Below are 27,345 nucleotides of genomic sequence, written 5' to 3'. Positions count from 1 at the left end.
CACTGTGTGCATGCAGTTGTCTGTAGAGGCCAGAAGAGGGCATCTGAATTTTGGAAGTGGAATTCTAAGCAGTTGTGAGCCATCTTATAGATGCTGGGAACTGAACTGGGTCCTCTGCAAGATTCACAAGTGCTCTTAACAGTCGGTAGCCACCTTTCCAGCACCTCTCCTTATCTCCTAGTATTATTCTTACTGATTTTATTTTTTCTTTATCTGAACAATATAGACCCATTTTACTGGCATGACATCTTTTAATTGAAAACTTGACATTCTAAGTTTTGCCTTACCAAGTGTGGCGTGTATCCTAAGTATGCTAGAACTTTAAAAATAAAATAAAATGAAGTTACTTGTAAACAATTTGATCTTTTCTAGGCTTAGTTTTGCATTTTCTTAGGTGAAACAAGAAAGGCTCAGGGGCCCCATCTTGTCTTCCTATCTAGATGAAACCATTTCCAGATATTATGTACAACTCTGAAGGCTTTATGGCCTCATAGGAAGAGGTGTTGTTCCTCACCCCCTTTATTCCCACTGACATTTTCCCCGGGACTTTTTCCCTGAGATGGCGCAGCGGTGTGTCCTGTGCTGTCAGTGTTCGGTGAACGCCCAAGGAAGGGGCCACTGCACCTCTGTGGATTTCTCTGGTCCTTCGTACTGTCCTTTGAACTTAAGCTGCCTTGGTTTCCCCAGGGCCCCGGCTTGGTCTCAGGTTGACCTCCAGGTCTTGCTCGGCTCTCCCTTCTCTGTTTTGTGCCAGAACGGTTTCTCACCAGGGGAGTTCGCTGCTCACTTCATTTATTGTCCACATCACTGATATTCCTCCATTGTTTCCGTGTGCAGTGCTTCCCCATCGATGTCTTAGTCCATGTTGTCCTTTTAAAGCTTGTTTTATGTGGAAGCCTGAATCTGGTCCCTGTTGACTTCTGCTGTTTGCCACCTCACTTTAAGAAAAGAATGGGAAATAATTTGAAAATACGGCTCACATCAAATACTAGACATACAATTGAAAATTCAAATTCAATTAAATTGAGTTCCGCTCAAATTCCTAGTCTTTTCACAAAGATTTTTGTCTTTCTGTTACAACCAAGAAGTGTTTTCTTGTATGAGCAAAATAGTTTAAAACATTACAGTATGAATATCTTCAAACTTAGCTTGCCCTTGTCTTTTTGTAATCATTAAAAAAAATATTATTTTCAAGAAACAACACCCACAACATTTTTGGCATTTAAAAGTGCATCCATACATGCTGCAGTTTAAAACACACGACTCACAGGCACGTAAAAAAAACAAAACAAGATTGAATTGGCAGGAGGAAGGCATCTAGATAACACATCTTTTTTTTTTTTTAAAAGAATTGATTAATGAGCTTCCTTAGTTCTCACATGGCCCCCTCCCCATCCGAGGGTCTTCCCCGAGACCCTCCTCTGGGATGGGCAGAGAAGCTGATTCCACTCCCAAAGACTCCACGTATCGAGGATGGAGCAGCGGCAGACACCTGAACCTTGTGGGTGGCCCACGCCAGCTCTCCGGACTCAGTTTGGCTTTTCTGATTTTTTTCTGTTTCTCCAAGATCTTACCCTGTTGTCTTGTTGGTAGGGAGCACCTCCTGTAGTCTGAAGCTTCGGGTTGCAGCCACCAAGTCAGCATGGGGTGTCCTGCAGCACGCGGCATTCTGGGTATTGTAGTTCCCCCATCTCTAGCGCTGCGTGGGTAGTGAAGTGCGCGCGCGTCACCCCGGTCGGTGTACTTCCGCATCCTGCAGTCGTCACCTGTGCCTGTGGACGATCCTACCGCGGTTCTGGTGAGCGAAAGTGCAGACGTCTTCGGCTCCTGCAGATCCCTCCAGGCGGGGAAGAGTCTGGAGAGCTGGCGTGGGCCACCCACAAGGTTCAGGTGTCTGCCGCTGCTCCATCCTCGATGCGTGGAGTCTTTGGGAGTGGAATCAGCTTCTCTGCCCATCCCAGAGGAGGGTCTCGGTGAAGACCCTCGGATGGGGAGGGGGCCATGTGAGAACGGGATTTGGGGTCCACTATCTTGTCCTAGACAAGCTACAGGTCAGTCTGGCCTGCTTCCCAGGCTATGACGCTGTAGGTGTGTCCCCTGTGTTAGTGCCAGGTCAGGGAGATTGGACCTGGGGCATCTAGATGTCACCTTTCCACCCCCGTTCTCCGTTGAGGTTTGTGAGGGATAGGAGCAAATGTCTGAATTGGTGAGGACAGAAGTCTTGGGGAGCTGCGCTCATCATAAATTTGGAAATACAGCTTGGTCGCTAGGACCAGTGTTCGAGCAGGAGGCTTGCCTTACGGGGAAAACATACAGAATTGCCTGGCTGAATGCAACGGCAAAGACCAGGAGACTGGAGCTAGCCTTGAAGTTTGGAGTCTTGGTGTATGGCAAGGCTTGTGTGGTGTGTGTGTGTGTGTGCGCGCGCGCGTGTGCCTGTGTGTATATGTGGGTAGGGGGGAGTGGGGGTGGCCTTTTTACACGTTGTGGGCTAATGACCTTGTGTGGCTCTCTTGAGCTCTGGGACCTTCCAAGAGCCTGGAGTGATGTAATGGGAAGGGACATTTCCCCCATGACCCAGGGCTTGTTGGCTCCCTGAATTTCTGGAGGTGTAGCCTGGTCTCTCTTTTTCTCTTTAGTTCTCTGATCTATATATAAAACTCATTTTGATTATATTCACCACTGAAAATTCTGCCCCCAGTCCACCTATCTTTGTGACCTATCTTTCTTTTTTGTTTCAAAACCCTTTAAGACTAACTTATGCTGAATTCAATATTCTTGAATATTTCACTGGATTGTGATTGGCTTACCTCGGGCTATATACTCTTAGAGAAACCCTTCTACTCTCCCAGCAGCTAATAATTGCCCGTAGCTTGGTACTAGGTATTTGGTGCTGAACTCCTGTCTCTGTGCTGAAATTTGTTCTGGTTTGGGCTTGCACGGGTCATGTGCATGGTGTTGAAACTGCTGTGAGCTTGTATTTACAGTTGCCCTATTGTGGTCTGTACTGGCTGGTTTTGTGTGTCAACTTGACACAGGCTGGAGTTATCACAGATAAAGGAGCTTCAGTTGGGGAAGTGCCTCCATGAGATCCAGCTGTGGGGACTTTTCTTGGTTGGTGATCAAGGGGGGAGGGCCTATTGTGGGTGGTGCCATCTCTGTGCTGGTAGTCTTGGGTTCTATAAGAAAGCAAGCTGAGCAAGCCAGGGGAAGCAAGCCAGTAAGGAACATCCCTCCATGGCCTCTGCATCAGCTCCTGCTTCCTGACCTGCTTGAGTTCCAGTCCTGACTTCCTTTGGTGATGAACAGCAATGTGGAAAGTGTAAGCTGAATAAACCTTTTCCTCTCCAACTTGCTTATTGGTCATGATATTTGTGCAGGAATACAAACCCTGACTAAGACAAATTGGTACCAGGAATGGGGTATTCTTGTGACAACCTGATGATGTTTTGGGGAGGACTGTGGAAGTACTTTGGAACTTTGGGCTAGAAGATCCATTCGGTGCTAAGAGCTCTGTGGGATGTTGTGTAGGAGCTTGGAAGATAATGTTGAGAACAGTGCACAAGATGGAGGCCTGGCTTGTGAAATTTCAGAGGGAAGACTAAAGACTCTTAGCAGTGCCGCTGCTATTTTTATTGTGAAGATTCTGTGGTTTTGGTTAGCTGGGGCTGAAGAATCTGCTGCAATTAACAAGATACCAGAACTACTAAAGTGAAAACTTTGCATTACTGGGACTATTGATGCTAGTGAGCTGGAGCTAAGAAATTAGCAGATTGAGTTGGTAAGATGGCTCAGGGGGTAAGAGCACTGACTGCTCTTCTGAGTTCAAATCCCAGCAACCACATGGTGGCTTACAACCACCCTTAATGAGATCGGACACCCTCTTCTGGTGTGTCTGAAGACAGCTACAGTGTACTTATTTATAATAATAAATAAATCTTTGGCCAGATCGAGTGGGCTTGACCTGAGTGAGCAGAGGTCCTAAATTCAATTCCCAACAACCAGATGAAGGCTCACAACTATCTGTACAGCTACAGTGTGTACTCATACACATAAAATAAATAAATAAATCTTAAAAAAAAGAGAAAAAGAAATTATCGGTGATAAGAAGAGACCAGCATCACTGAGGTGAAATCTTCTGGGAAGTGTTTTCTGAGAGCACAGAGGCTGTGTTCCAGAGATAGCCAAGGTTGTACCTTGTGCTGTGGCTGGACTTTGTAATGTGTAAGAGTCACTCAGGTTTTGAAGGCATGGAAGGGGTCATGAAGAGCACTGTGAGAGACCATAGAAGGCCATTGATGAAGGTGTAGCCTAAGTTGCAATTGATGGCCCAGGACTGAAGGGGTCATGCAAAGAAGTTGAGGCTTGGCACCATGAAGAGAGCCTATGAGAGACTATTTGTGAAGCCTAGTTCCAGTGGGAGATAGCAGTGTTTTGGAGATGTCAGTACCATGAGATGACCACCAAGGACAGCAGCAGCAGTGTAGTACAGGCAGCTGGAGTCTAGAAGACAAGGTGTGTGCTACAAAGGGCAGAACTGGAGAAGTGACCCAAGCCCTTGGAGGAGCCCAGAACATCATGAGTTGGGTCCCAGACATTGGACAGTTGGAGTTTAATTTTGCTTTTGATTGTGACTGTGCCCGATATTTTTCCTTCTTGAAGTAGTTATTTTAGTGGAGCCCACAGTTAAGAGATTTTGAATTTTAAAAGATATTTGATATTTTAAAGGGATTGAACTTTTAATATGTAAAGACTGTGGGACTTTTAATGTTATTTAGATCTTGGGGATGAATAAGAAATTAAGGGTTGAGGCTTAATAGTGATGTGTTTATGTGTCAAGTTGACAAGGGGACAATTGTACTGACTTGACAGTTTTGTGTGTCAACTTGACACAGCTGGAGTTATCACAGATAAAGGAGCTTCAGTTGGGGAAGTGCCTCCATGAGATCCAGCTGTGGGGACTTTTCTTGGTTGGTGATCAAGGGGGGAGGGCCCCTTGTGGGTGGTGCCATCTCTGTGCTGGTAGTCTTGGGTTCTATAAGAAAGCAAGCTGAGCAAGCCAGGGGAAGCAAGCCAGTAAGGAACATCCCTCCATGGCTTCTGCATCAGCTCCTGCTTCCTGACCTGCTTGAGTTCCAGTCCTGACTTCCTTTGGTGATGAACAGCAATGTGGAAATGTAAGCTGAATAAACCCTTTCCTCCCCAACTTGCTTCTTGGTCGTGATGTTTGTGCAGGAATAGAAACCTAACTAAGATATGGTCTGAAGATATTGTTTCCTTGGAGTTATCCACCACCTCTGGCTCTTACAACCTCTTTGCTACCTGAGCCTTGGCTGGGGTTTTGTGGTATATATGTTCCCGTTATGGCTGAGATGTCTGCAGTTTTTTGTTCTCTACACCTTGGGCAGCTGTGGGTCTCTGTGTTTAATCATCATCTATGCAAAATGGAAGTGTCACAAATGAGGATGGAGAGAGAGGCATTAATCTATGGGTAAACCAAGAAATCATTACAGATTGGCTTAATACTATATCCATTTATCCGTGTAGTGGTAGTAGGCTCTTCTCCAGGAGCTATTGCATGTCTAGATAGGTTCTGACCTATCTGTATATCTTGCTAGGCTAGTCATTGTTATAGTTTGCAGGGCTCATAGCCAGGTCCAATTGGTGACTATTTTTTTTTTTTTTACCCCGGTAGCAAGCACAGCACCTTTTAGCAGTTGGAAGCTAGCCAGAAGTGACGAAGCTTCCAAGCCAGTACCAGCTTGATCCCCTCATGTCCTTTGGCTCAAATATGTGGTGTCCTCAGCAAATAGGGTCTTATTGTCAAGTTTTGGAGAGTAACAAGAGCATGGACAATAGTTTGTAATGTTTGGGGTGGGTCTTCTGGGCCTCGGTGGCCAACAACTCCAAAAGAGGTTAAACCCGTTCCTAGCAATGGACTTTTAAATTATTAGTCTCTGGTGTCTAGCGTGTGGGGGTGTTATTGTTACAGGGTAACTGCATTTTAACGCCCCTCTCTTTCTGTGTATGTTGGGGCTTCTATGGTAGTAGGTTTCCACATATCCCTTTCAGAAAGGTCTTTAGTGTTATGTATCCCTCTCTCAGGACTTAGAATTTTGAACTTTACCGTGAGAAAACATTGCAGTCATTCCCAGAAGTATAACAGCTCTGAATTTCTATGGATCCACAACCTCGATTTATCACTTGCAAGTGGGTGAACTGCCTTGCACCCAGTCCTCGCCGTGAAGTGTGGGTTTCTTGGGAGTCGGCTCCTTTCTGGGGGCCTATGCCAGAGCCTGTCTGTGAGTGAATCCAGCTGCCCCGCACCTCCGGGGCAGGACCAGTCTGGTTTGTGTCTTCACTGGGTCAGTTTGAGCTGGGCTATTGCAGAATACTATGTCCTGACAGAAAAGTCACCATCTTCATCAGGACCGTTCAGACTACTTGGGACAGGGTTCATTTGACTCCGTTTATGTGGCTATGTTTCTAAGTTTGCTCTCCATCGTCACTCCCCAGCCCCAATACTCCATGACCTTGATTACTGCTGCTTTGTAAGTTGTGCTCTCTGGCAGCATCTGGGTTTGTTCTTCAGGACTGTAGTAACTCTCTTGTGTCCTTTGTCCTTTCATATGGATTGGTGATTTTTAAAAAAATATCTATAAAGTAATTCCCTGAAATTTTGATGGGAAGGCGTTTGTATCTGGAACCCAGGAGAAGTGGCACCTTCACAGTGCTGTCTCCTCCTTCTCCTCCTCTTCTTCTTCCTCCTCCTTCTTCTGTATATATCCTTGCTGATTTAGACCTTTCATTTCTGTGAGTACACTGTCACTGTTTTCAGACACACCAGAAGAGGGCATCGAATTCCATTACAGATGGTTGTGAGCCATCATGTGGTTGCTGGGAATTGAACTCAGGACCTCTGGAGGAGCAGGCAGTGCTCTTGGCCACTGAGTCATCTCTCCAGACTAGACCTTTCTTTTCTTTCAACAAGGTTTTCTAGTTTTCCTTATAGCCATCTCATGATTAAATTATACTTAGTATTTCTTTGTTTGGATGTTATTGTATTGAACTGGTTTGATCACAAATTCTAGTGGTTCATTGCTAATGTATAGAAAGTAATATTTTATGATTAACTTTGTATCTACTAGTTTAAATAACTTGCTTTAGGAGTTTTTGTTGATTTTGTGGGGTTTCTCTCCAAAGTCATGCCATCTATAGACCAAGCCAGAGTTCTTTCTTTCACTGACTTCTTACAGTATGTCTCTATAAGGTTTACATGTTACGTTTGATTGACATGCGTTTAAGTACCTTTTCATTCCACGAGAGCTTCCATCCCTATATATTTTAACACTTTTATCTGTCACAGGCATCATATTTAACAATATTTATTAGTATCAATTCATCATTCAGTACTTTTGCTTTGCTTTTTAATAATGATTGTCATTTTCCTCCATATCCCCAAAGGACATGATTACAGCTAATGATAGTTACAATTTTCTAACATTGTCTCATGCCCCATTCATGTTTAATTCTCTTTAGTGGTCTTCTCTCATTCATGTGTGTAAGCCAGGATCCAGGCCAGGTCACATCTAGCATGTGAGCAATGATTTTCTCCTATCTGTAATTAAGAGAAGATCTCCCTCTACTTCTTCCTTAAACAAACTGTTTATGAGGCTGACTCTGTATAGAATGGGGCAAGCGCTGCCGATGACCTAAATTCCAAGTGACATTTCAACCCCTGGGAACCTCATCTTGGCTTTGTGAGTGGGTGTAGCCAGGGTCACGTGGGAAGAGACCAGGCCTCTTCTCAGCTCCAGTTCTCCCCCTGTGTGATCTTCACTTTGGAATTCTCCTGCGCTGTCCTTTAGCCTCCAAGCTGGTATGGATGGGATTCTTCTGTCTGCAGGGCGCCAGGGAGCTTTCTCTTTCCCTGTGAGTGCGTGCTTGCTGGTGGACACTCTGAGTTTTACCCAGCTGTTGGAGAATGGAGGCTCTGTTACTCAGCCAGAGATGAGGCTTGACCTGGTGACTGGCTCAGATCTGCGGGTTCTCCTTACTGGTTACATGGGCTGTAGAGATGCTTGCTCTCTTTCAACCTACTTACCTCACCTCTACCATGTCCCTAACTTTCTGCTCAGTCAGGAGACTGGGGCATGTCCAGTCTCCTTTCTAAGTGTTCTTGCTTTTCTTCTTGTTCCTCAGATTGGACTCTGAAAGCAGACTCCTCTCCAGGGAGAATATTCTGGAACGTGGGAAATGGCCCCAGGGCTCCTGACAACCAGAGACAAGGTGAGTCCTGACATTTCTCATACTCCTTTGCCCTTTTTCCTGTCTGCAGTTTTCCTTGAGGGTGTAAGGCAGTGCCTACCTCCATCTAGGAGGTTTAACCCATCTTACCTGGAGCTTTTTATAAGATTTCTTTGCTTTATTCATGACAAAAACATTTTCCAGAATAGTTAACTATGATTATCACACAGCTAACATGAAAACACAGGTTATCCAGGCTTAGGTATCCTGTGATTCCCAAGGCCTAATAAGAGATGTATAAGAAGGCCATCCCTCCCCATGTGTGTGCATAGGCACACTAGGGCATGGAAGCCAGAAGCCAGCCCTGGTGCCGATCTTCAGGAGTCATCTGTATTGTTCTTTTTGTTGTTGTTTTTGCTTTGTTTGTGTTTTTTTGAGACAGGGTTTCTCTGTATAGCCCTGGCTGTCCTGGAACTCACTCTGTAGACCAGGCTGGCCTCGAACTCAGAAATCCACCTGCCTCTGCCTCCCAAGTGCTGGGATTAAAGGTGTGTGCCACCACAGCCGGCATCTGTGTTGTTCTTTTGAGACAGAGGCTCACTGACTAAGCTAGGCTGACATAGCGAGCTCCAGGGATCCTGTCTCCACCTCTCAGCACTGGCGTTTCAGCACCTGGATTTCTGCATGGGTGCTGGGGATCAAACTTGGTGCTTATGATTTCCAGGCACACATTTTCTCAGTAGCTGCCTTCCCAGCCTCTAGGATGGATTTTGGAGGATTTTGCAAGCTGGAGAGTTGGAATGTCTCAGAACTTGTGACTGCATGCTGTCATTTACTATGTCAGAAGCTTGCCCTGGCCAGCAGTCTCTGATACTTTAGTTTTCTTGGAGAGGTCAGATGGTATGCGTGGTGTACACACAGTGCATGGATGGCTCTGGTGTTGTGACCCACCATGCTTTGTGTTTGAGCTTTCTTATATATGTGTTCCTTCACTGATGATGTCCTGAAAGCCCATTGTAACTTTACACTGTAAGTAGAAAGTGGATTTAATACACCCAGTGTATCCCATGTAAGAACTTGGCCTCAGAGGGCACCATAGAGCACCAGTTACTTGCCCTCACGATCACATGGCTCACTAGGAGCTGCACCTTGTCGCTACTGACTAGCTCTATACAAATGGCACACTGAGACCAGCCTCTACCGAGTGAACATATATAACTTTGTACTGCTGTAGAACGGAGAGTATATGTTGAACCATTTTAAATTGAAGAGGCATCCATGTTTAAAAGATTGGAAGGTGGTGCTTAACAGTCTGGACTGGGCTGCGTGATAGGGCAGCTGATGAAGTTCTTGTCCTGTGAGTTTGAGGACCTGAGCTTGATTCCCGGGGAACCCATATATTTTTTTTTTTTTTAAAGAAAGGGTCAGGGGACACTGGAGGACCACTCAGCAGGTAAGAGCGTTCTGGGTGTGATGGCGCACGCCTTTAATCCTAGCACTCAGGAGGCAGAGGCTGGTGAATCTCTGAGTTGAAGGCTAGTCTGGTCAACAGATCAAGTTCCAGGGCAGCTGGAGCTACACAGAGAAACCTTGTCTGCCTTGAAACAAACAAGCAAGCAAGCTCTGTGGAGAGCTGGAGTTTGGTTTCTGTCACTCACATTGGTTGGCTCACTACCACCTGTAACTCCAGCTCTAGGGAACCTCGAACCCTCTTCCTGGCCTCCCTGGGGCAGCCGCATTCATGTTCACATACATACATACATACATACATACATACATACATAATAGACATACACATACACATACATATACATACACGAAGTCAGGGGATGGCAAGATGGCCCAGTGGGTAAAAGTGTCTGCTGCCAGTGACCTGAGTTTGATCCCTGTGGACTCACGTGGTAGAAGGGGAGAACCAAGTCCTGCGCGTTGTCCTCTGACCTCTACACATGTGCTGTGCTATACATACATGTTACCCACCCCCCCAACACAAGTAAATGTTAAAACATGTCAAAACAACTCAAGTGGTGGTGCATGCTTGTAACCCCAGTGCTGAGGAGGCAGAGAGAGGCAGATCTCTGGGGTTCACTGCCAAGGTAGCCCAGCATGTTTAATGAGTCTTAGGCCAATGACAGGTCTTGTCTCAAAAAACAAGGTAGACACCACTTGAGAAATGACAGCTGAGCTTCTTCTCTGGCTGCATATGTGTGATCATAGGTGTGTCCCACCACATCTGGCTCCTAGAGAAGTGTTCTTCATCAACAGCGGTTATTAAAATTGTATTTTCAGTTACCATATTGTGTACCAGATCTGAATTGCATAGAAATATCTGACACATCCGACACACACACAGACTATATATATATAATATATCTGTATTATATATGCATATCTATATATCATATATATGACATATATCATATATATGAAGGAACTTGAATTATAACATTAAAGATCTGGTAGGTACAGGATAATAGCTGATTAGAAACCATTTAACAGACCTTCATTGAATCTTAAGGTTGTTTTTCAAAGTCTGCTACAAACCATAATATGTTTTAAAAAAAAAAAAAAAAAAAAAAAAATCACCACACTTCAAGCTCCATTACTGCAGAGACCCTCATTGGATGACAAGACCTATCATTGGAATTTTAAATGTTAAAAATGGGGGGCTGCTGAGATGGCTCAGTGGTTAAGAGCACTCGTTGCTCTTGCAGAGGACCTAGCATGGTGATTCATGACTATTATAACTTCTGTTCCTGGGGATCCAATCTCCTCTTTTGAACGTTGCACCCGGCATGCATGTTGTGCAGAGATACACATATGGGCAAAACACTCATATACATGAAAAAAAATCACTATGAAGTTCACCCATAAGAAATATGTAATTCAGTGGATTTTTGTATACTATCAACTAGTGTATGTTAAATTGTACAGCCTTCACCACCATAATGTTTTTGTTACTTCCAAAAGGAATCTTGCACTTGCAGAGTTATTTTACTCCATACTCGCGTCTTCCAGCTTCTGTTAGCCACTGTGGTGGTTTGAATAGGGACGGCTCCCATGGGCTCGTAGACTTGGATGCTTGATCATTATTAGGTAGTGGTGGTGTTACCTGACAGGGATAGGGGTTATCAGTTTGTTGGAATAGGTGTGGCTTTGCTGGAGGAAGTGTGTCACTGTGGGTGGACTTTGAGGTTTCAAATGTTCAAGCCAGGCCCAGTTTCTCTCTCTCTTCCTGCTGTCTGCTGATCTGGATGGAGGTCTGGCTATCTCTCCAGCACCATGCCTATCTGTGGGCCACCATGCTTCCCATGATGACTACAAGGGGCTGAACTGTGACCCTGTAAGTCAGCCACAATTAAATGTTCTTCTTAGTAAGAGTTGCCGCGGTTGTGGCGTCTCTTTACCACCATAGAACAATAACTAAGACAACTGATGTAATTTGTATTGTGTGGATTTAACTGTGGCTATCTTATATGAATATAACCATAAAAAAGAGTATGTAATGAAAATGCCATAAAAGAGAAATGCAGGTCTTCCCATCAAGAAAGCAATGAGCTGACCGAGGCAGTCAGAACCAGTGTCTGAAGAATGATGGAGTCTAGTCGGAACTGGAAGACACTGTTGAAAGAAGCAGCCGATGCTCAGTGGCTAGAGACCGCGGTGATATTTTCAGCTGCCGACCTACCCTTAAGTTGTCTGTCTGCTAAGCGACCTGGAGGAAGGAAATGCAGCATAAAGAGCTTAGGGAACTTCGGACTTGGAACCAAAAAGAGTTCAAGTCAACGGTGTTTCAACAAATAGAGAATTCAATAAAGAAAAATTATAAAAAGAAACAATCCACAAATTATAGAGTTATAAAGCATATTGACTGGAGTGAAACTTTCAGCAAAGGCGTTCAACAGCCTATTGGGTAGACCGACTGAAGACTGGAGATGGTTCAGTCGTGTGTTCATTCTAAGGAGCAAACAAAGAATGCAAGAGAAAGTAAATAAAACCAGAGCTTGAGAGAGCTCTGGGCATCAGTCGCTATCCTGATGTTCACAGTGGGAATGGAGGAAAAGATCCAGGGAGGAGGTGAAGAAGCAACTTCTATAAAGTCTGTGAACAATGATCTGTGCTTGTAAGAAGCCCACAGACACCAAGTAAGATAAACAGTAACCAACCAAACCAAACACCACACCATGATTTTAATAACCAAAGACAGAACTTTCGGAAGCAGTTAATCGAGAGGTGACTCATTTCCCATACGAGATCCCCTGTGTGATTAAGCTGATTTCTTATCTGAAAGCCAGCACCAGTCATTGAGATAGCAAATTGGTAAGAAAGAGTGAAATGATCTCTTTACTCGGAACCTGAGCCAATACCTTAAAGCTGTCGAGGACTTTTCCTTCGTCTGTGTATTTGCCCCAAGAGTTTTATGTTGAAACAAGAGAGGATCTGGGGGAAGAGATTAAGCCATAGGGGCAGAACTTACTGACTTATAAAGGGCCTAAAGAGAACGAATTTGGCCCCTTGTGTCTCCTTTGTCCCTCCCTTCCCTATGAGATTGGTGTGTGTCCCCTGTGGAGTTCACAAGCCGCTGTCTTGAGAATAGACGAGGCCCTGCATTAACACTTCCAGTTGACTTCTAGCACTGTGAGAAAGAAAAATTTCAGGCATTTGATTAGGCCATCATGAGTTGAATAACATTTCCAGAGAAAAAAGATGGTTAGAGTTAGCAAATTCATCAGAATAATAAAATCTGCAGTATATATAACCAACTCACACTATCTATCTTACCACTGATCTGTTTGTGAATAAAGAAGAAACAATTCTTTCAAAATAGCTCCCCAAAATTCCTAGAAATAAATTTACCAAGGAAGCCAAAGATTTGTTGACAAAAGCATTTCGGGGGGGGGGGAAGACTTCAAGAAGTAGACAGGCTTTTGCTTACAGTCTTGGCATCCTGAATGACTGGGGGAAGCTAAGCGGGGTCAGGCCTGCATGGGAGAAAGGCTTCCCATGCTTGTGACTGGATGACAGTACCACCTGTGATCAAAAGATTCAACTTCAGTTCGTACCAAAGTGCCAGTGACTTGAGTGTAGAATTCTACCGCACATTAAAGGCTTAGCATCAACGCTGCACTTTCCTCCCAAAACTAGAAGAGGAGGGAACACCTTTAAAATTTCCTTTATGGAGAAATATCATCTTGATATCCAGACCAGACAAGTGGGGTTCAGGAGAAGGTTAGACCATCATGCCCTGAAACCTACCCCTGACTCGGCTTGTCAAGCTGTGAGAATAAATCCATGCCATCTTACCATAAAGTTTATCATTTCCTATTTTAAATGGACAATTCAGCGTCATCAGGTACATTCACAGCTGGGTTAACGTCACTGCCATCCTTCTGCTAAAAGAAGTGCAGCCTTTCTCCCCTTGTGATGGGCATAATTTACTTGATGTAATAGTTTCAAGGCCTATTCTAGAAAATGCAGGTAGGATTTCCTTTTTGGTGTCGATGTGTGCTACTGTTCATGTCATCATTTGTCACCATTTGTTAGCCACCTGGGTGGTTTCCACCTTCAAGCAGCTGTGAAGGATGCAGCTGTGGACATTGTCCTACAGTGTTCTGGGTTTGTGCTTTTAATGTTAGGGAATTACTGTTGTATTACTATGAAACTTTCCTCTAGAAATGCCCCGTTTTATGTTCCTGCCAGGAGTGTGGAAAGTTTCAATTTCTCTGTATACTTTAATTTAATTTATTTATTATTTATTTATTTTTGAGACAGAGTTTTTCTGTGCATCCTCGGATGTCCTGGACATTTCTCTGTAGCCCAGGCTGGCCTCGAACTCACAGAGATCCACTTGCCTTTGCCTTCTGAGGGCTAGGATTAAGGGTGTGAGCCACTGCCTGGTTCTCTGTATTTTTCGATGACCTGTTGCCTTGATTTTTTGATAATAGCTATCCTAATGTTTGCATGTTAATGATGAAGAACTGAATTCATTTTGTAAGACTGAGGATAAGCATAGGATGTCTGTTTTCTCCGTTCACTCCATGTAATGCTAAAAGTTCTAGCTAGAGCGAAAAAGTAAGGAAAGAGTAAAAAAACTAAGAACTAAAACTGTTCTTATTTCTATGTGACATGATTGTCCCTGTAGAAAAATCTCAGGGAACTTAGCAGAAAAACTTCTTAGGGCTTATGAGAGAGTTCAGCTAGGTTTTAATCAAATAGCGATATCACACGCCCTGTATATTGCAGCAGTGAATATGCATTCAAACTCCAGGCCATCAAAGTCACACATATAACACACATAGAAATTCTGAAGTGTAGTATAATAAAAATCCTTGTAGGATCTTAGTGCTGGAAATTACATTTAGCAAAAGAAATCCTCTCTCTCTCTCTCTCTCTCTCTCTCTTTCTCTCTCTTTCTCTCATTTCTGTCTCTGTCTCTTTGTCTCTGTTTCTCTGTCTCTGTCATACACACACACACACACTGTAAAGGCAGGAAGATGTTGACATAATAAAGATGTCAATTCTCTCTGGATGGAAATACATGGTGTGCTAGCTAGGTTTGTGTCCACTTGACACAATCTGTAGTCACCTGGGAAGAGGAAACCTCAACAGAAAATGCCTTCAGGAGTGGGCCAGACTGTGGAACATTTTCTTGGTTGGTGATGGTTGGGGAAGGCCCAGCCCATTTTGGGTGGTGCCATCCCTCAGCTGGTGGTTCTAGATTCTATAAGAAAGCAGGCTGAGCGAGCCAGAGGGAGCACCCTTCCATGGCTTCTGCATCAGTTCCTGCCTCCAGGGTCCTGCCCTGTTTGAGTTCCCATCCTGACTCCCTTCAGTGATGGACTATGATGTAGAAGTGTAAGCCAAATTAACCTTTTCCTTCCCAACTTGCTTTTTGGACATGGTGTTTAATCGCAGCAATAGAAACCCTAACTAAGACCCATGGTAAACAAATTCTGGTAAAGTCATACCAGTTTCTCTTGTTTGTAGGTATATACAGGGTAGCTTTAGAACTTGTATAGGAAGGCCCAGCTAAAATAACTTTTAAGTGATATTTATCAACTGTGTATGGTGGTACATATCAAATCCCAGCTACCCAGGATGCTATGGTAGCAGAGTTGGGAGTTGAATTAACATGGACAATATAGCAAGAACCACTACAGGTAAAGTAAATGAAATGAAGAGTAAAGTGGAAGGATTTAGTCTTCCTGGTTTCAAGCCCTGCTATATAGCCACACTAGTTAAAACTGTGGCTTTTGAAGGTCTTGTATATGCCTAGAGCAAAACAGGAAACCCGTCATCTCTGGTTTCAATGTATAGAACTGGTGTCCATACAAGGGAGTTGCTTTCAACATACAACAATAAGGTTCAGGGTAGGAAGCAGGGCCGGTCCACCGCATGCTCTTGCTGCAGTCACCGCATTCTTACTGCCTTGGTTCCGGATAGTGACAGGCTGGTTACTGGTTTTAGCCAGACTGCTGCTTTCACGAGCAGGAATGTGTTTTTTGTTACAGGCATTAATGGCCTTCCATGACGTGGCTGTGGCCTTCAGCCAGATGGAGTGGGAGCTGCTGAGTCCTGCCCAGAGGATTCTGTACAGGGAAGTAATGCTGGAGAACTATAGCCACCTGGTCTCCCTGGGTAAGGCCGCCCTGTTTTACGTCTTGGACGTGATCTGTGGGCAGGTTAAACGCCTGTGTAGCAGCCAACACACTCTGTTCTTCTTTAGTGTCCATGTTTTGCAGTGAACTGTGTGCACGCCTGCATACGTGTGTGCTTGTGCATGCAGTGACTGACAGTGTATTTCTCGGGGCGATTGACCCTGCTTTTGACCTAGGATCCTCTGCCCCCGTTCATTCTTTCTTAGTATTCTGATATTATTTCCCCACCTCTCCACTCCCCTTCTGGGTGTCTGACATCTCCTACGTTGGCCCGGAGTTCTGTTGAAGCCTCTTGAGCCACTAGCCTAAGGTCACTTGGGGTTTGTTTCTTGTGACTAGGAATTGCATTTTCCAAACCAAAACTCATCACGCAGCTGGAACAAGGGGCGGAACCCTGGAGAGATGGCAGCGGATGCTTTCTGGACCTTTGTCCAGGTAAGAGGGAGACTTTGGGCAGGCGAGGATACAAGGCATTGCGCGGGGGGTGGGGGGGTGTCCCTCGGATAAGGGATCCACTCTGACATGCTAAGGGTAGTTCTGTAGGCCTCCCGGGGCTCCACGTAAGGCTGGGTAGCACTGCCTCTCTCACTCTCCCCCGCTTCCCCCCTCACAGTTGCTAGGAGACGGTCCAGCCCCGCAGAGGGCACCTGATTGGCTCCCTCTCATAGTTGCTAGGAGACGGTCCAGCCCCACAGAGGGCACCTGATTGGCTCCTGCAGCTTATTTAGGATTTCCTCCCATGTCCTTGCCGGTCTTGTGTTTGATCTTAAAAACAGTGCCACCCTTCTAGACCGACTAGTCCGTTCCTGCTGAACGCTCTTCATTTTCTGTACTTGATCCAGAAGCTGCCGCACATCTCAGCCAGCCTGTAAATCCTCACAGCTTTGCTTTCTTTATGATGGTTTAATTCATGTGAAGAAGTACGTTAATCTGACAGCCCCTAGGGGTTAGGAGCCCATTGTTCACCAGGGGGCAGGCTTGTTCATCCTCAGACTGTTCAGCTTCCCCACCGCCTTCTGTGTTCACATTCTATGGCTACCTTTGCCCTTTTATCTGACCCCGTGGGTCCTTCAGCATACCACATTATTTTGCACCTTTGTAAACTTCTCCACGCATAGTATGCAGCCCCCAACGCCTGGCAATTAGGTAGTGTTACTCTACATTTGTGTGACACTGTGGAAGGATGCAGGAACCATTGGTAGGACTGAAATAGCTGGCCCACATACAGGCGTGGCTTTGAATGGCTAGGCTATGCCAAACTGAAGCAGGTAAGAGCACGTGCCCCAGGGCAGTGTGAGAATTCTTCTAACACATCCTTACCAATATGGGTACTGTCTGACCCCATTCCCCATCTTCTTGGAATCTCACGGGGTCTTAGGTGGCTAATGTGAATATCTTATCACGTGATCTGTCCCCTTCTGAGAGTGATGGACTGCTTTAGACATCTGCCCAGATTGTAGTTAAGTTTTCTTCTGTTATTGATCACAGTTGTAGACTTTCCCCCAAATACTTAGGTCTTTAATTCAACTTACACTAATTTTTATGATTATTAGAATGTACAGATAAATTTCTTCCTGGCTTATCTTTTTCTTATTAATGAATTTGTCTTTACTGTGTAGCTCTGGCTGGCCTGGGACTCCCTATGTCGGTCAGGTTAACTTTCCACTCCCAGAGCTGTGCCTGCCTCTGCCTCTCGAGTGCTGCTGAGATTAAATGTGTGTGGCACCACATTCTTATTTTTATTTTATTTATTTTCCTTCTAAGTAAACCATATGGGGGATTTTATGCTTTATATCAAACATAGACTTTATAAAAAAGAATATTACATGAGTATATTAACATAACAATATAAAATGTTATTTAGGTATGTGGTATTAAGAAAATTATGAGGGATGGTTTTAAGGTAGAATAAACTGTGTTAAAAGTGAAAACCAGTAAGTTTTGTTATAACGGAAACAGTGAGCATATCAAGATCCCCGAACTTTGCATATTTTACCACAGCTTCTACCTTCTGACTTCCTGCTCTCTTTTCTTTCTTTAAAAAGTAGAATATTTTATTCATTTTGGAAAAAATAAAATTAATTTTATTAATCCCCTTTGAGAATTTCATGTATACATACAATGTATTTTGATCATATTTACACTTCTTTCCTCCACCACACAGTTCCCAAAGTCATGTCTTCTTTTTCTTTCTTTTTAAAAATAGCCCAGCGAGTCTTTTATTTTGCCCATGTATTCATGGATATGAGGCCATTCACTAGGTGTAGTAGACCTACCAGGGCCTTACCTTAAAGGAAACCGATTTACCCTTCCCAAAAATCCATCAACTGTCAATAATATCTCCTCCTTTCTAATCCATTTTTCCTGATTATAGATGTGTCTAAATTACCTAGAACATATGTAAATTGATTCACACAGGATATAATTGTTTTCTCTATTTAGCATAATTACTTAGAATTTTATCCATGGGCTATACATCAATAATTCATTTTTGTTGGCGAGTAGAATTACATCATATTGATAAATTATGATGTGCTTAACTCCTGACTTGTATCTGAGTGTTGGGCATAAATAGGGTGTGTATTTATTTATTTATTTGTTTATTTATTTATTTTTAAGAATTATTTAGTTAATATACACGAGTACACTGTAGCTGTCCTCAGACACACACCAGAAGAGGGCATGAGATCCCATTACAGATGGTTGTGAGCCACCATGTGGTTGCTGGGAATTGAACTCAGGACCTCTGGAAGAGCAGTCCGTCTCTTAACCACTGAGCCATCTCTCCAGCCCTGGGTGTATATTTCTTATAGGGCTCAGAGTCTCTTAGCATGAAAGCCAATTCAGCATAGAATAAAAAAACCACCACCCTTCATACCAAGAACCAGGAAATTACAACTTGAAGGTGATGGTAACATACAGCTGAGGTGGTAGTGGTGGTATCAGAGATTAGAATTACCTTTCAGGGCCTGGTGGATGCAGGACTGTGAATTTAGCACTTGGCTGAGGTAGGAGAACAGCAAGAATGGCAGCCTGGTTATAGAATGAGTTCAAGGTCAACCTGAACAACTGTGAGACCTTCAAAATAAAAGGGATAGAGCATTTGCCTAGCATGAACAAGACCTTAGGTTCAGTCCAGGATTTTCAACCTATTATATATACTCTTGAAACAAATAAAAGAGTATATAAAAATATCAGCAAAGAAATATTTTATATAAAAATTAGCCTGCAGTTGTGTTACTGAAATATACAATAGAAAATGTGAGCTCATTGGATGGGCTTAGCCAAAGAGTTGGAATGATAGGTTGGAATCAGTGAGTTTGTTTATGTTTTAAGACAGAGTTGCACTCTGTAGCCCTGTCTGGCCTTGATCTCATAGGGATCCACTTGCTCTGCCTTCTGAGTGGTGAGATTAAATATGTGCAAAACTACATCTGAGTGGAATCAGTGAACTTAATTCCAGAACAATAAAATATCATAAATGTGAACAAAGAAAGAAAATAGCCTGAAAAAAAAATGGTTTCAGAGACTTGTGGGAAAAGAAAAAGAAACAGTACTTATATCATCAGAACCCCAAAAGGATAATGAAAAATATGGTAAATTGTGGTTGAAAACTTATTAAAAGATAAACATATAGATACAAGAAGTCATAGAAACATTAAATAAACATATATGCATAAACATGAAGACACACGATAACTACAATTCTGGAAACTAAAAAGAGGGGAAAGACCTGGAAAGCAGCCAGTGGGGATAAATGCCTTGCCTATAGAGGATTTTTCATGTGAACTAACTAGGCCAATGAAGACATGGCAGGGATTTTTCTTAAGCACTGAAAGGACTGTAAATTTTATACCTAGCAAAACTATCCCTGAGAAATGAAAGTGATTCATGATACTAATAGAAATAAAGAATTTGTGACATATGTTAAACTATAGGTAAGGAAATTATTCAAAGAAATAGAAATGGTGAAAGAGGTAATCTTGCTCTTATACCCAGTATCAAAAACCAACCAACCAACCCCCCAAATCACAACAACATCAACAACAACCAACCAAACCCCTAAATCACCACCACCACCACCACAACAAACCATTAAAAAAAAGAAGTTGTAGAGCAAGAGCATTAGAAAGAAAAAAAAATGATTTTAAGAGTACAAATATGGCTCTACAGTAGAATGTCCTTTACGTCTAAGATTTTTGCAGTCATATTGATGATTAAATCAAGTTTTTAACCTTAGCTACAATTTCTTTAAAAAGTATGACGAATGCCTGGCGGTGGTGGCACACGCCTTTAATCCCAGCACTTGGGAAGCAGAGGCAGGTGGATTTCTGAGTTCAAGGCCAGCCTGGTCTACAAAGTGAGACAGTACTGTCCAGGACAGCCAGGTCTACACAGAGAAACCCTGTCTCAAAGAACCCCCCCCCCCCAAAAAAAAAAGTATGACGAATAAGAATATAGAAGATAATAAAACCTTAAGAAAGGTAACATTTTCTGTACTTCAGGTAGTAAAATATCAATAGGTATACTGGGTACCTCCCCTCTGTGGGCTTTTCTTTGTGCCTTGCATGTTAGGTTTAGAGTATTTCTATTCTACCATTAACAGAAGGAAGAGAAGGGGGTAATGTGCACCCCTTCACAACTAAGAAGACAAAAACCATTAATTCTTGAGGCTCACAAATAATCCTCTTGGACTTGCTCTGCTCTTAGGCTCACGGGGCCAATGGCCAGGTCCCCCACCAACTTGTAGCAGGGATTCCATTCCCAGAAGTCTGTCAAGCCCCATCCCATGCCCTCAGCCAGAAGGAGAATACCTTCTCATAACCACTGTGGTCCCCTTGCTCCCATGGTTTGTGGGCTCTGCCTCTGTGGTGGAAGTGACATTGATTTGATTTGGGCCATTCTTCACTTTTTTGAAGCATGGTGCATGTTTACATCAAAGCAGCTCTACTAAAAAAGAAGGGAACTACTGAACCACAAGAGTAAGTGAATAGACCATTCTTAAGAGATACAAGTGAGCAGTAAATGTGTGAGGAAGTGCTCAACATCTGTAGCCACCAGGAAGCTGCCAATTAAAGCTGCTGTGAGATTCCATCGCACCCCCATCAGAGAGTGGTTATCATCAGAAAAACAAACAAACAAACCCCCTGCAAATTCTAGTGCAGATTCAGGGAAAAGGAGCCCCTCCACCCTGCCAGCGAGGCTATAACACATACAGTCTCTATGGGAATCAGCATGACAGGTACTCAAGAAACTAAAAATAGAACTGCTAAATGACTCAGCTATGTCCCTCCTAGGCGTATACTGAAGGGATTTGCAGGCAGCTGGGTGCAACTGGAGATCATCCTTGTTAAGCAAAACAAGGCAGAGTCAGAAAGACAGATAGTGCATGTTTTCTTCTCATATATGGAACCTAGATTTCTCTCTCTCTCTCTCTCTCTCTCTCTCTCTCTCTCTCTCTCTCTCCCTCCCCCTCCCTCCCTCCCTCCCTCCCTGCCTCCCTCCTTCCCCCCTCTGTTTTGTTGCAGGTCAAAAAAGCTTAAAGGGATGGGTTGTAAAGGTGGGGAATACCCTTACAGGAAGGTAAAGAATGGATGGATAAGGAAGCAGAAGTTGTAAGGAAGAACCAGCTAGAGGGGGTTGGGGGAGTGGGGGAGTGGGGGGGGGTGAGCAGAGTGGGTATAATGCCATACACATCTGAAGGTGCCACGGTGAAAAACCCCAGCTTAAAAATCCTGCACTATTAAAAAACCCAAGTTTTTCTCTCCAGAGCTTTAGCGTCCGAGAACTGCGGCAGCCTTTCCTCACTCTGTCCCAGTTTCCTGGTCTCTCTTGGTCCCAGCTGGCCGTGTTTCTGGTGCCCTAATCAGTCCCACGTGTGTTGCAGGCTTCTGCAGTTAGGGGTGATTATATGGCCACAAAAGGCTGTGTAGTGACACCCTGAGTGTTCGCCTCAAAACAAGCTTCCCCATCATTCTGATGTGCATAAGCCGAGAAGTTTCCTTAACCATTCAATGAACTTCTTGCATTTTCAAGTGGTAAGGTCAGTTGAGCTGCAGCTGTGCTGATTTGCTTAAGAAATCTCAGCTAAGCATTTCACCGTGCATGAGTGCTACTCTTCCACAAAAACTGGAGTACAGTTCAGAAACTTGTTTTGCATGTTTCCTACCAACACTCCCTTTCATGACAATCTAGGCCCTCTTTAGCGTGTATATCACAACTCTCCAGTTCTGAAGCAACTGTCACGTTTTTTCACGTGACCAAAACATCTACTTTGTTGGTACCAAAAATCTGTTCTTCTTCAGAAGGAGAGCGGCAGTACCGGTAGGGTGGAGGTGTTCCTAACATAGTGAGGAATTCATTCACACGGTTTCGGAGGCTGACAATCCTCATGACTTGCAGCCAGCAAGGTGGAGCTCTGCAGGGACTGACGCAGGTCCAACCCAGAGGCTTGTGGGCCAAAGCTTTTGCTTGAGTTGGGGAACTGAGGAACTATTTCTAAGTGGGAAGGTCCTAAGAAGGGTTCCCTTACTGGGGGAAGACCAGTCGTTAGTCCTATTCAGGCCTGTGCCTGATGGCATGAGAGCCACTGAGGTTAAAGAAGACAAGCTCAGTTGCTTTCAGTTTAAATTTGCCACACTACTACCACTCTGCCAAGTGAACTATACAGGCAGACATCTTTATTAGAAGCCATGCCTCCCATAAGGGCAGTGGTCACTGTGCTTAGGTCAGTCACCACATTAACACAAGACACAACAACAGTTCCCCTGCTGCTGAAGACACATACAAAGATGCCTGGTAAATGTGATTCGTTCTTATGAACAAGTGGGAATACTGATAAGACAAAGCCTGGGTATCTATTTCTTCCTTTCAAATCATAGGCAGGGAGTTGGCAGTGCATACTCAAACTTCAGCTGTTAAAAACTCCAGAATTACAGAAAGTGTGTGTGTGTGGTGTATGTGTATTGTTTGATGGCTAAATATTGAACCCAGGGCCTTGTTTATGCCAGGCGTGTGCTCTGCTACTGAGCTGTAAATAGCTGATAGCTAGAAATGCTAACAACTGCCAAGAGTCATGTTAATACCGGCAAACTAGCTTACCAGAGCAAATCAGAGTCTAGTGAGCCAGTTTAGAACACATTTCCTGATGAGAAGCTGACCACAGTAGGACCTTTGGTGTCCAGCTCTGGGTACCAAAGCTTTGGGCAGCCACGAGGAACAGCATTAGTAATTGTCAAGAAGTCCATTCAACGAGCAGGGGCACCCAGAAAGCAAGTGTATTGATTAGTTTTCTTAGGAGAAAAAAACAGTGGGACTCAGGAGTTAGGAAGGGGGGCTTTCATGGTAGTTATTCATAAAAGGTTCTACAGTGTGTACTTTAGACTTCAAGGATATCTTTGTTGTAATGACTTCTCTTCTGTGTGAAAGTAGTAGTAAGTGGTACACTAATAATTGACGGTGGTTCAGCAACCATCTATATAAACAGTTGGCATACCTATTGAAGATGCTTCATGAAATATGTCTCCTCTGTATTGATCAGCAAGAATCAAGTAGGTCTAGAAAGGCTGGACATGCTGAGTCCTCAGTCAGAGCTCATCAGATTTCTTTATAATCAACTCTAAGAACCAATTGCCTGAACAGGTATATTGATTTGATATCTCCTTGGCAAGTCCAGATATTAAAGGGGGACATTTAAGAAAATCCAAGAGGCTCTTGGATTAATTAGGTCACGAGAATCAGATTTCTTTAAGGGCTTGTAGGTGGAGGCCATGAAATCCTGCTTCATTGCCGAATCCCCATTTTCTGACAAGAGAATCACAGCTTATTTTCTTGGTTTGCTTTCTGGGTGAGGGAGCATTCAGTTGAATACCACTGATGGACCTCTTGACATTATTTGGTACTGCCTCTCCCATTTGGGGGATGACTTGAAACTTAGTCACTTCCTTATAGAAGAAAGAAAATCACTGAAGAAACTTGTAATTCCTGATGGAGTAAAAGCGAGTATTCATGGACGTTCACGCCATGATTAGCAGTTCTAATTGTAATAGCTTACAGAGTATACATTACCCATAAGGCTTTTCAGTGTTTCAGTTTTCCTTTCAGAGCTGTGGGAAGGCTGTTTGCAGTAGAGTGTGGAAGATAGACCTGTAAAGGGAGTATTTATGAACATCTGAGGAATCACTGTTGGGGAAATGTTCCTATCTACAAGGCACCTCTGTGATTCTGATCATTGCTTTCTTTCTAGCAGAACCCAGGACAGAATTAGAGCCCTGTCTCTCGTCCCCGGTATCCTTTGCTAGTCCAGAAGTCCTCAGAGTGTGTGTGCTGAATGGACCTCCCTCTCAGACTTTCCCAAGCCCACCAGCAGGGAGCAACATCCAGTCAGAAGCTCCAGGCTGTTCCAGCAATGAAGGAGGTGAAGAGAGAGACAGCAGCGATGCTCTGTTGCAGAGGACAAGTCCAACGAGAATTCTGAAGACGTTCTTTAGCCCATGTCAAGGTCAGGCAGCATACTGGGTAGAAGGCGACAGTAAACAAACAGACCTTGACCTGGCCCCTGAGGAGGCAGTCACAGTGTTGAAGGGACCCGACGAGTCAGCATCTGGGGCCGTCCTACATGGAGCATTTCCACTAGGGCTTGATGAAGTCACAAACCTGTTCAGCCCTCAGAAGCACCACGTGTTTCCTGACTGCGGAGGGGGCTTTGGTCAGAGTTCAGACCTCATGAAGCTCCAGAGAATGGACGGAGTGGAGAAGCCTTATTCGTGTTCAGAGTGCGGGCACCAGTTCGCTCAGAAGGCTTCTCTCACGGTCCATCAGAGGAAACACTCTGGAGAGAAGCCGCACGTGTGTGAGGAGTGTGGGCGAGGCTTCATGTACGTATCCTCCCTCAACAGCCACAAGAAGATTATCCACTCTGGAGAGAGCCCCCTTGTTTGTCCCGAGTGTGGGCGTGGCTTCCGCCAGAAGATAGACCTCGTCCTCCACCAGCGGACTCACCTGGATAAAAAGCCCTTCGTGTGTCCCGAGTGTGGGAGGGGCTTTTGCCGGAAGGCCTCGCTGCTACAGCACAGCTGGTCACACTCGGGTGACAACCCCTTCATCTGCTCGGTGTGTGGGCGTGGCTTCAGGCTGCTCTCCCGGCTCCTCACTCACCAGGTCACACACTCTGGGGAGAAGCCTCATGTCTGCCCCGACTGCGGGCAACGCTTTGGCCAAAAGGGTACGCTCATGAGACATCAGAAGACACATACCGGGGAGAAGCCTTTCGTGTGTCGCCAGTGTGGCTGGAGTTTCACCCAGAAGGTTAACCTCATTAGGCACCAGAGGATTCACACAGAGGTAAAACCTTTCCTATGCCCTGAGTGTGGACGAGCCTTTGAGTTTAAGTCGCTCCTCACCAGACACCGTAAAACGCACATGGGGGAGAAGCCCTACGTGTGCCCCCAGTGTGGTAGGGGGTTTAGCCAGAAGTTCAACCTCATCGGGCACCAGAGGATTCATACAGGGGAGTTACCTTTTCTGTGCCCTGAGTGTGGGCGTGCATTTGTAAAGCAGTCCATGCTCATCAGACACCAGAGGACCCACGCAGGGTGGGAGAAACCTTACCAGTGTCCCGAGTGTGGACGCACCTTTGAGTTTAAGTCACTCCTCACCAGACACCAGAAGATACACACGGGGGAGAAGCCTTATGTGTGTCCTCAGTGTGGCAGAGGGTTTAGCCAGAAGTTCAACCTCATTGGGCACCAGAAGACGCACACGGGGGAAAAGCCCTATGCCTGTCCCCAGTGTGGCCAGCGCTTCAGGCAGAAGTTCAACCTCGCTAGGCACCAGAGGATTCACACAGGGGAGAAGCCATTCCTGTGTGCTGAGTGTGGGCGAGCATTCGGAAAGAAGGTCTCTCTCATTAGACACCAGAGGACCCACGGAGAGGAGAAGCCTTACCAGTGTACTGAGTGTGGTCGAGCCTTTGAGTTTAAGTCTCTCTTCATCAGACACCAGAAGACACATACGGGGGAGAAGCCCTACGTGTGCCCTGAGTGTGGCAAGGCGTTTAGCCAAAAGTTCAACCTCATAGGGCACCAGAGGAGCCATACAGGGGAGAAGCCTTACCTGTGCCCCCAGTGTGGGCGTGCCTTTGCTTTTAAGTCACTTCTTACTAGACACCAGAGGACACACTCCAAGTAGAAGTATTTTGTTAACAGTGTATGTGGGTAGGGACTGGATGGGATGACACCTCACCTCTGACTAGAGGACCCAGTCCACTCCGAAGAGAAGCCATTGGTTTGGGCACAGCTTTGGCTTTAACTCTGCCCTCATCAGACATCAGCAGACTTACTCGGGCAAGAAGCCCTAAGAGCAGGCATTGTGGGCATGGCTTCAGCTGGAAGTTTCACCTCCATAGACATAGGAAGGCTAAGTATGGCCATCAACTTCTAAGCCTGAGAGGTGTTTGCCCGACTCGTTTCTTCCTTTTTTCGGGAGCATGAAACTGACAGAAATCACTAGAGAATGTTTCTGGAAATGGGGTAGGGGAAAGCCCTTACTTGTTCATGAAATCATTGGTTTATAGTTTACTATCTTCAGTTAGCAGTATGCGTTAGTTTTCTAGGGTTTCCTAACAAAATACCCCAAACTGTAGAGCTCAGGCAAAAGAAGTTTACTTCGCCATATATATGAGCCTAGAAGTCCTCTATCAGACCGGCTCAGGTGTTGCTGTGACTACACCTCCCCTTAGTGGGTGGATGGCTTCCTGATGTGCTGTGCACCTACAGGTCCAGCCCTCCTGTATATATTTTTCCTGGTGCCTCGAATTCTGGATAGGACCACATCCAGATGACCTTGTTTAACCTTTATTAAATGTCCTGCCTCCAAGTCATGCCACACTAGAGGTAAGGTATCGGTATTTATGTTGTGGGGCTAGGATTCCCAGCATCCTCAGCACCTGATATCCTTAACTCATTTCAGCGTCAACTCTAAATTGAAAATCTCTTAATACAAATATCTAATTCATGTATTGGTGAGGATATAATTCCAGTTCACCTGTAAGCCGTATTTCTATCCGCAATCCTGTGAAGTTAAACATGGAACTTGCTTCCAAAATCCAATGACTAGACAGATACAGGTTAGATATTCCTATTCCAAAAGGGAAACATCAGAAAGACCTGAGCAGTGATGGGTCCCAGGGTCCAGCACAAACCTAGCAGGCAAATTCAATGGGACCTTAAGTCTCAAGAGTAATATTGACTCAGTGTTCTGTCCCCTGGCTCACAGGACTGGCAGGCAGTATTGTTTTCCCAGCCCTGAACATCAGTTTCACACGTTTGACCTCGCTCCAGACCTGACCAGGGTTTGGAACCACATTTTCCTTTTTTCTATTCTTTTCTCTCTTCTCTTTTTCTTTTCTTTTCTTTTTTCTTTTCCCTCCCCTCCCCTCCCC

At 44.6% G+C, this 27,345-nt stretch overlaps 1 protein-coding gene across 6 annotated transcripts; it reads left to right on the top strand.

The window, feature by feature from the left end:
* The first annotated feature begins 1,739 nt into the window (after positions 1–1,739).
* Znf169 (zinc finger protein 169) lies at positions 1,740–27,304 on the top strand. 6 transcript variants are annotated; one of them, XM_029468526.1, is made up of 5 exons: positions 1,740–1,798; positions 8,203–8,289; positions 15,759–15,885; positions 16,245–16,340; positions 24,154–27,304. In XM_029468526.1, exons 2-5 carry the CDS (start codon positions 8,257–8,259, stop codon positions 26,091–26,093), a joined length of 2,196 nt encoding a protein of 731 aa, XP_029324386.1. In that variant the 5' UTR covers positions 1,740–1,798; positions 8,203–8,256; the 3' UTR covers positions 26,094–27,304. The 6 variants fall into 6 exon arrangements, with proteins under 6 accessions (XP_029324386.1, XP_021035783.1, XP_029324383.1 ...); XM_021180124.2 differs by having other exon boundaries at positions 24,151–27,304; XM_029468523.1 differs by having other exon boundaries at positions 1,762–1,890; positions 24,151–27,304.
* Positions 27,305–27,345: the final 41 nt, after the last annotated feature.

Source organism: Mus caroli, chromosome 13 (assembly GCF_900094665.2).
Source record: "Mus caroli chromosome 13, CAROLI_EIJ_v1.1, whole genome shotgun sequence".
Classification (NCBI taxonomy): Eukaryota; Metazoa; Chordata; class Mammalia; order Rodentia; family Muridae; genus Mus; species Mus caroli.
The sequence above is the reverse complement of the archived record's forward strand: the minus strand, read 5'-3'. Positions and strand labels throughout refer to the sequence as shown.

Excerpts from the sequence above, each read along its gene's own strand:
- Znf169 (XM_021180124.2), top strand. The coding sequence starts at position 8,257 with ATGGCCCCAGGGCTCCTGACAACCAGAGACAAG. Across the intron at positions 8,290-15,758 it reads TCCTGACAACCAGAGACAAG|GCATTAATGGCCTTCCATGA; the intron begins GTGAGTCCTGAC and ends TTTTTGTTACAG. Across the intron at positions 16,341-24,150 it reads CTTTCTGGACCTTTGTCCAG|CAGAACCCAGGACAGAATTA; the intron begins GTAAGAGGGAGA and ends CTTTCTTTCTAG.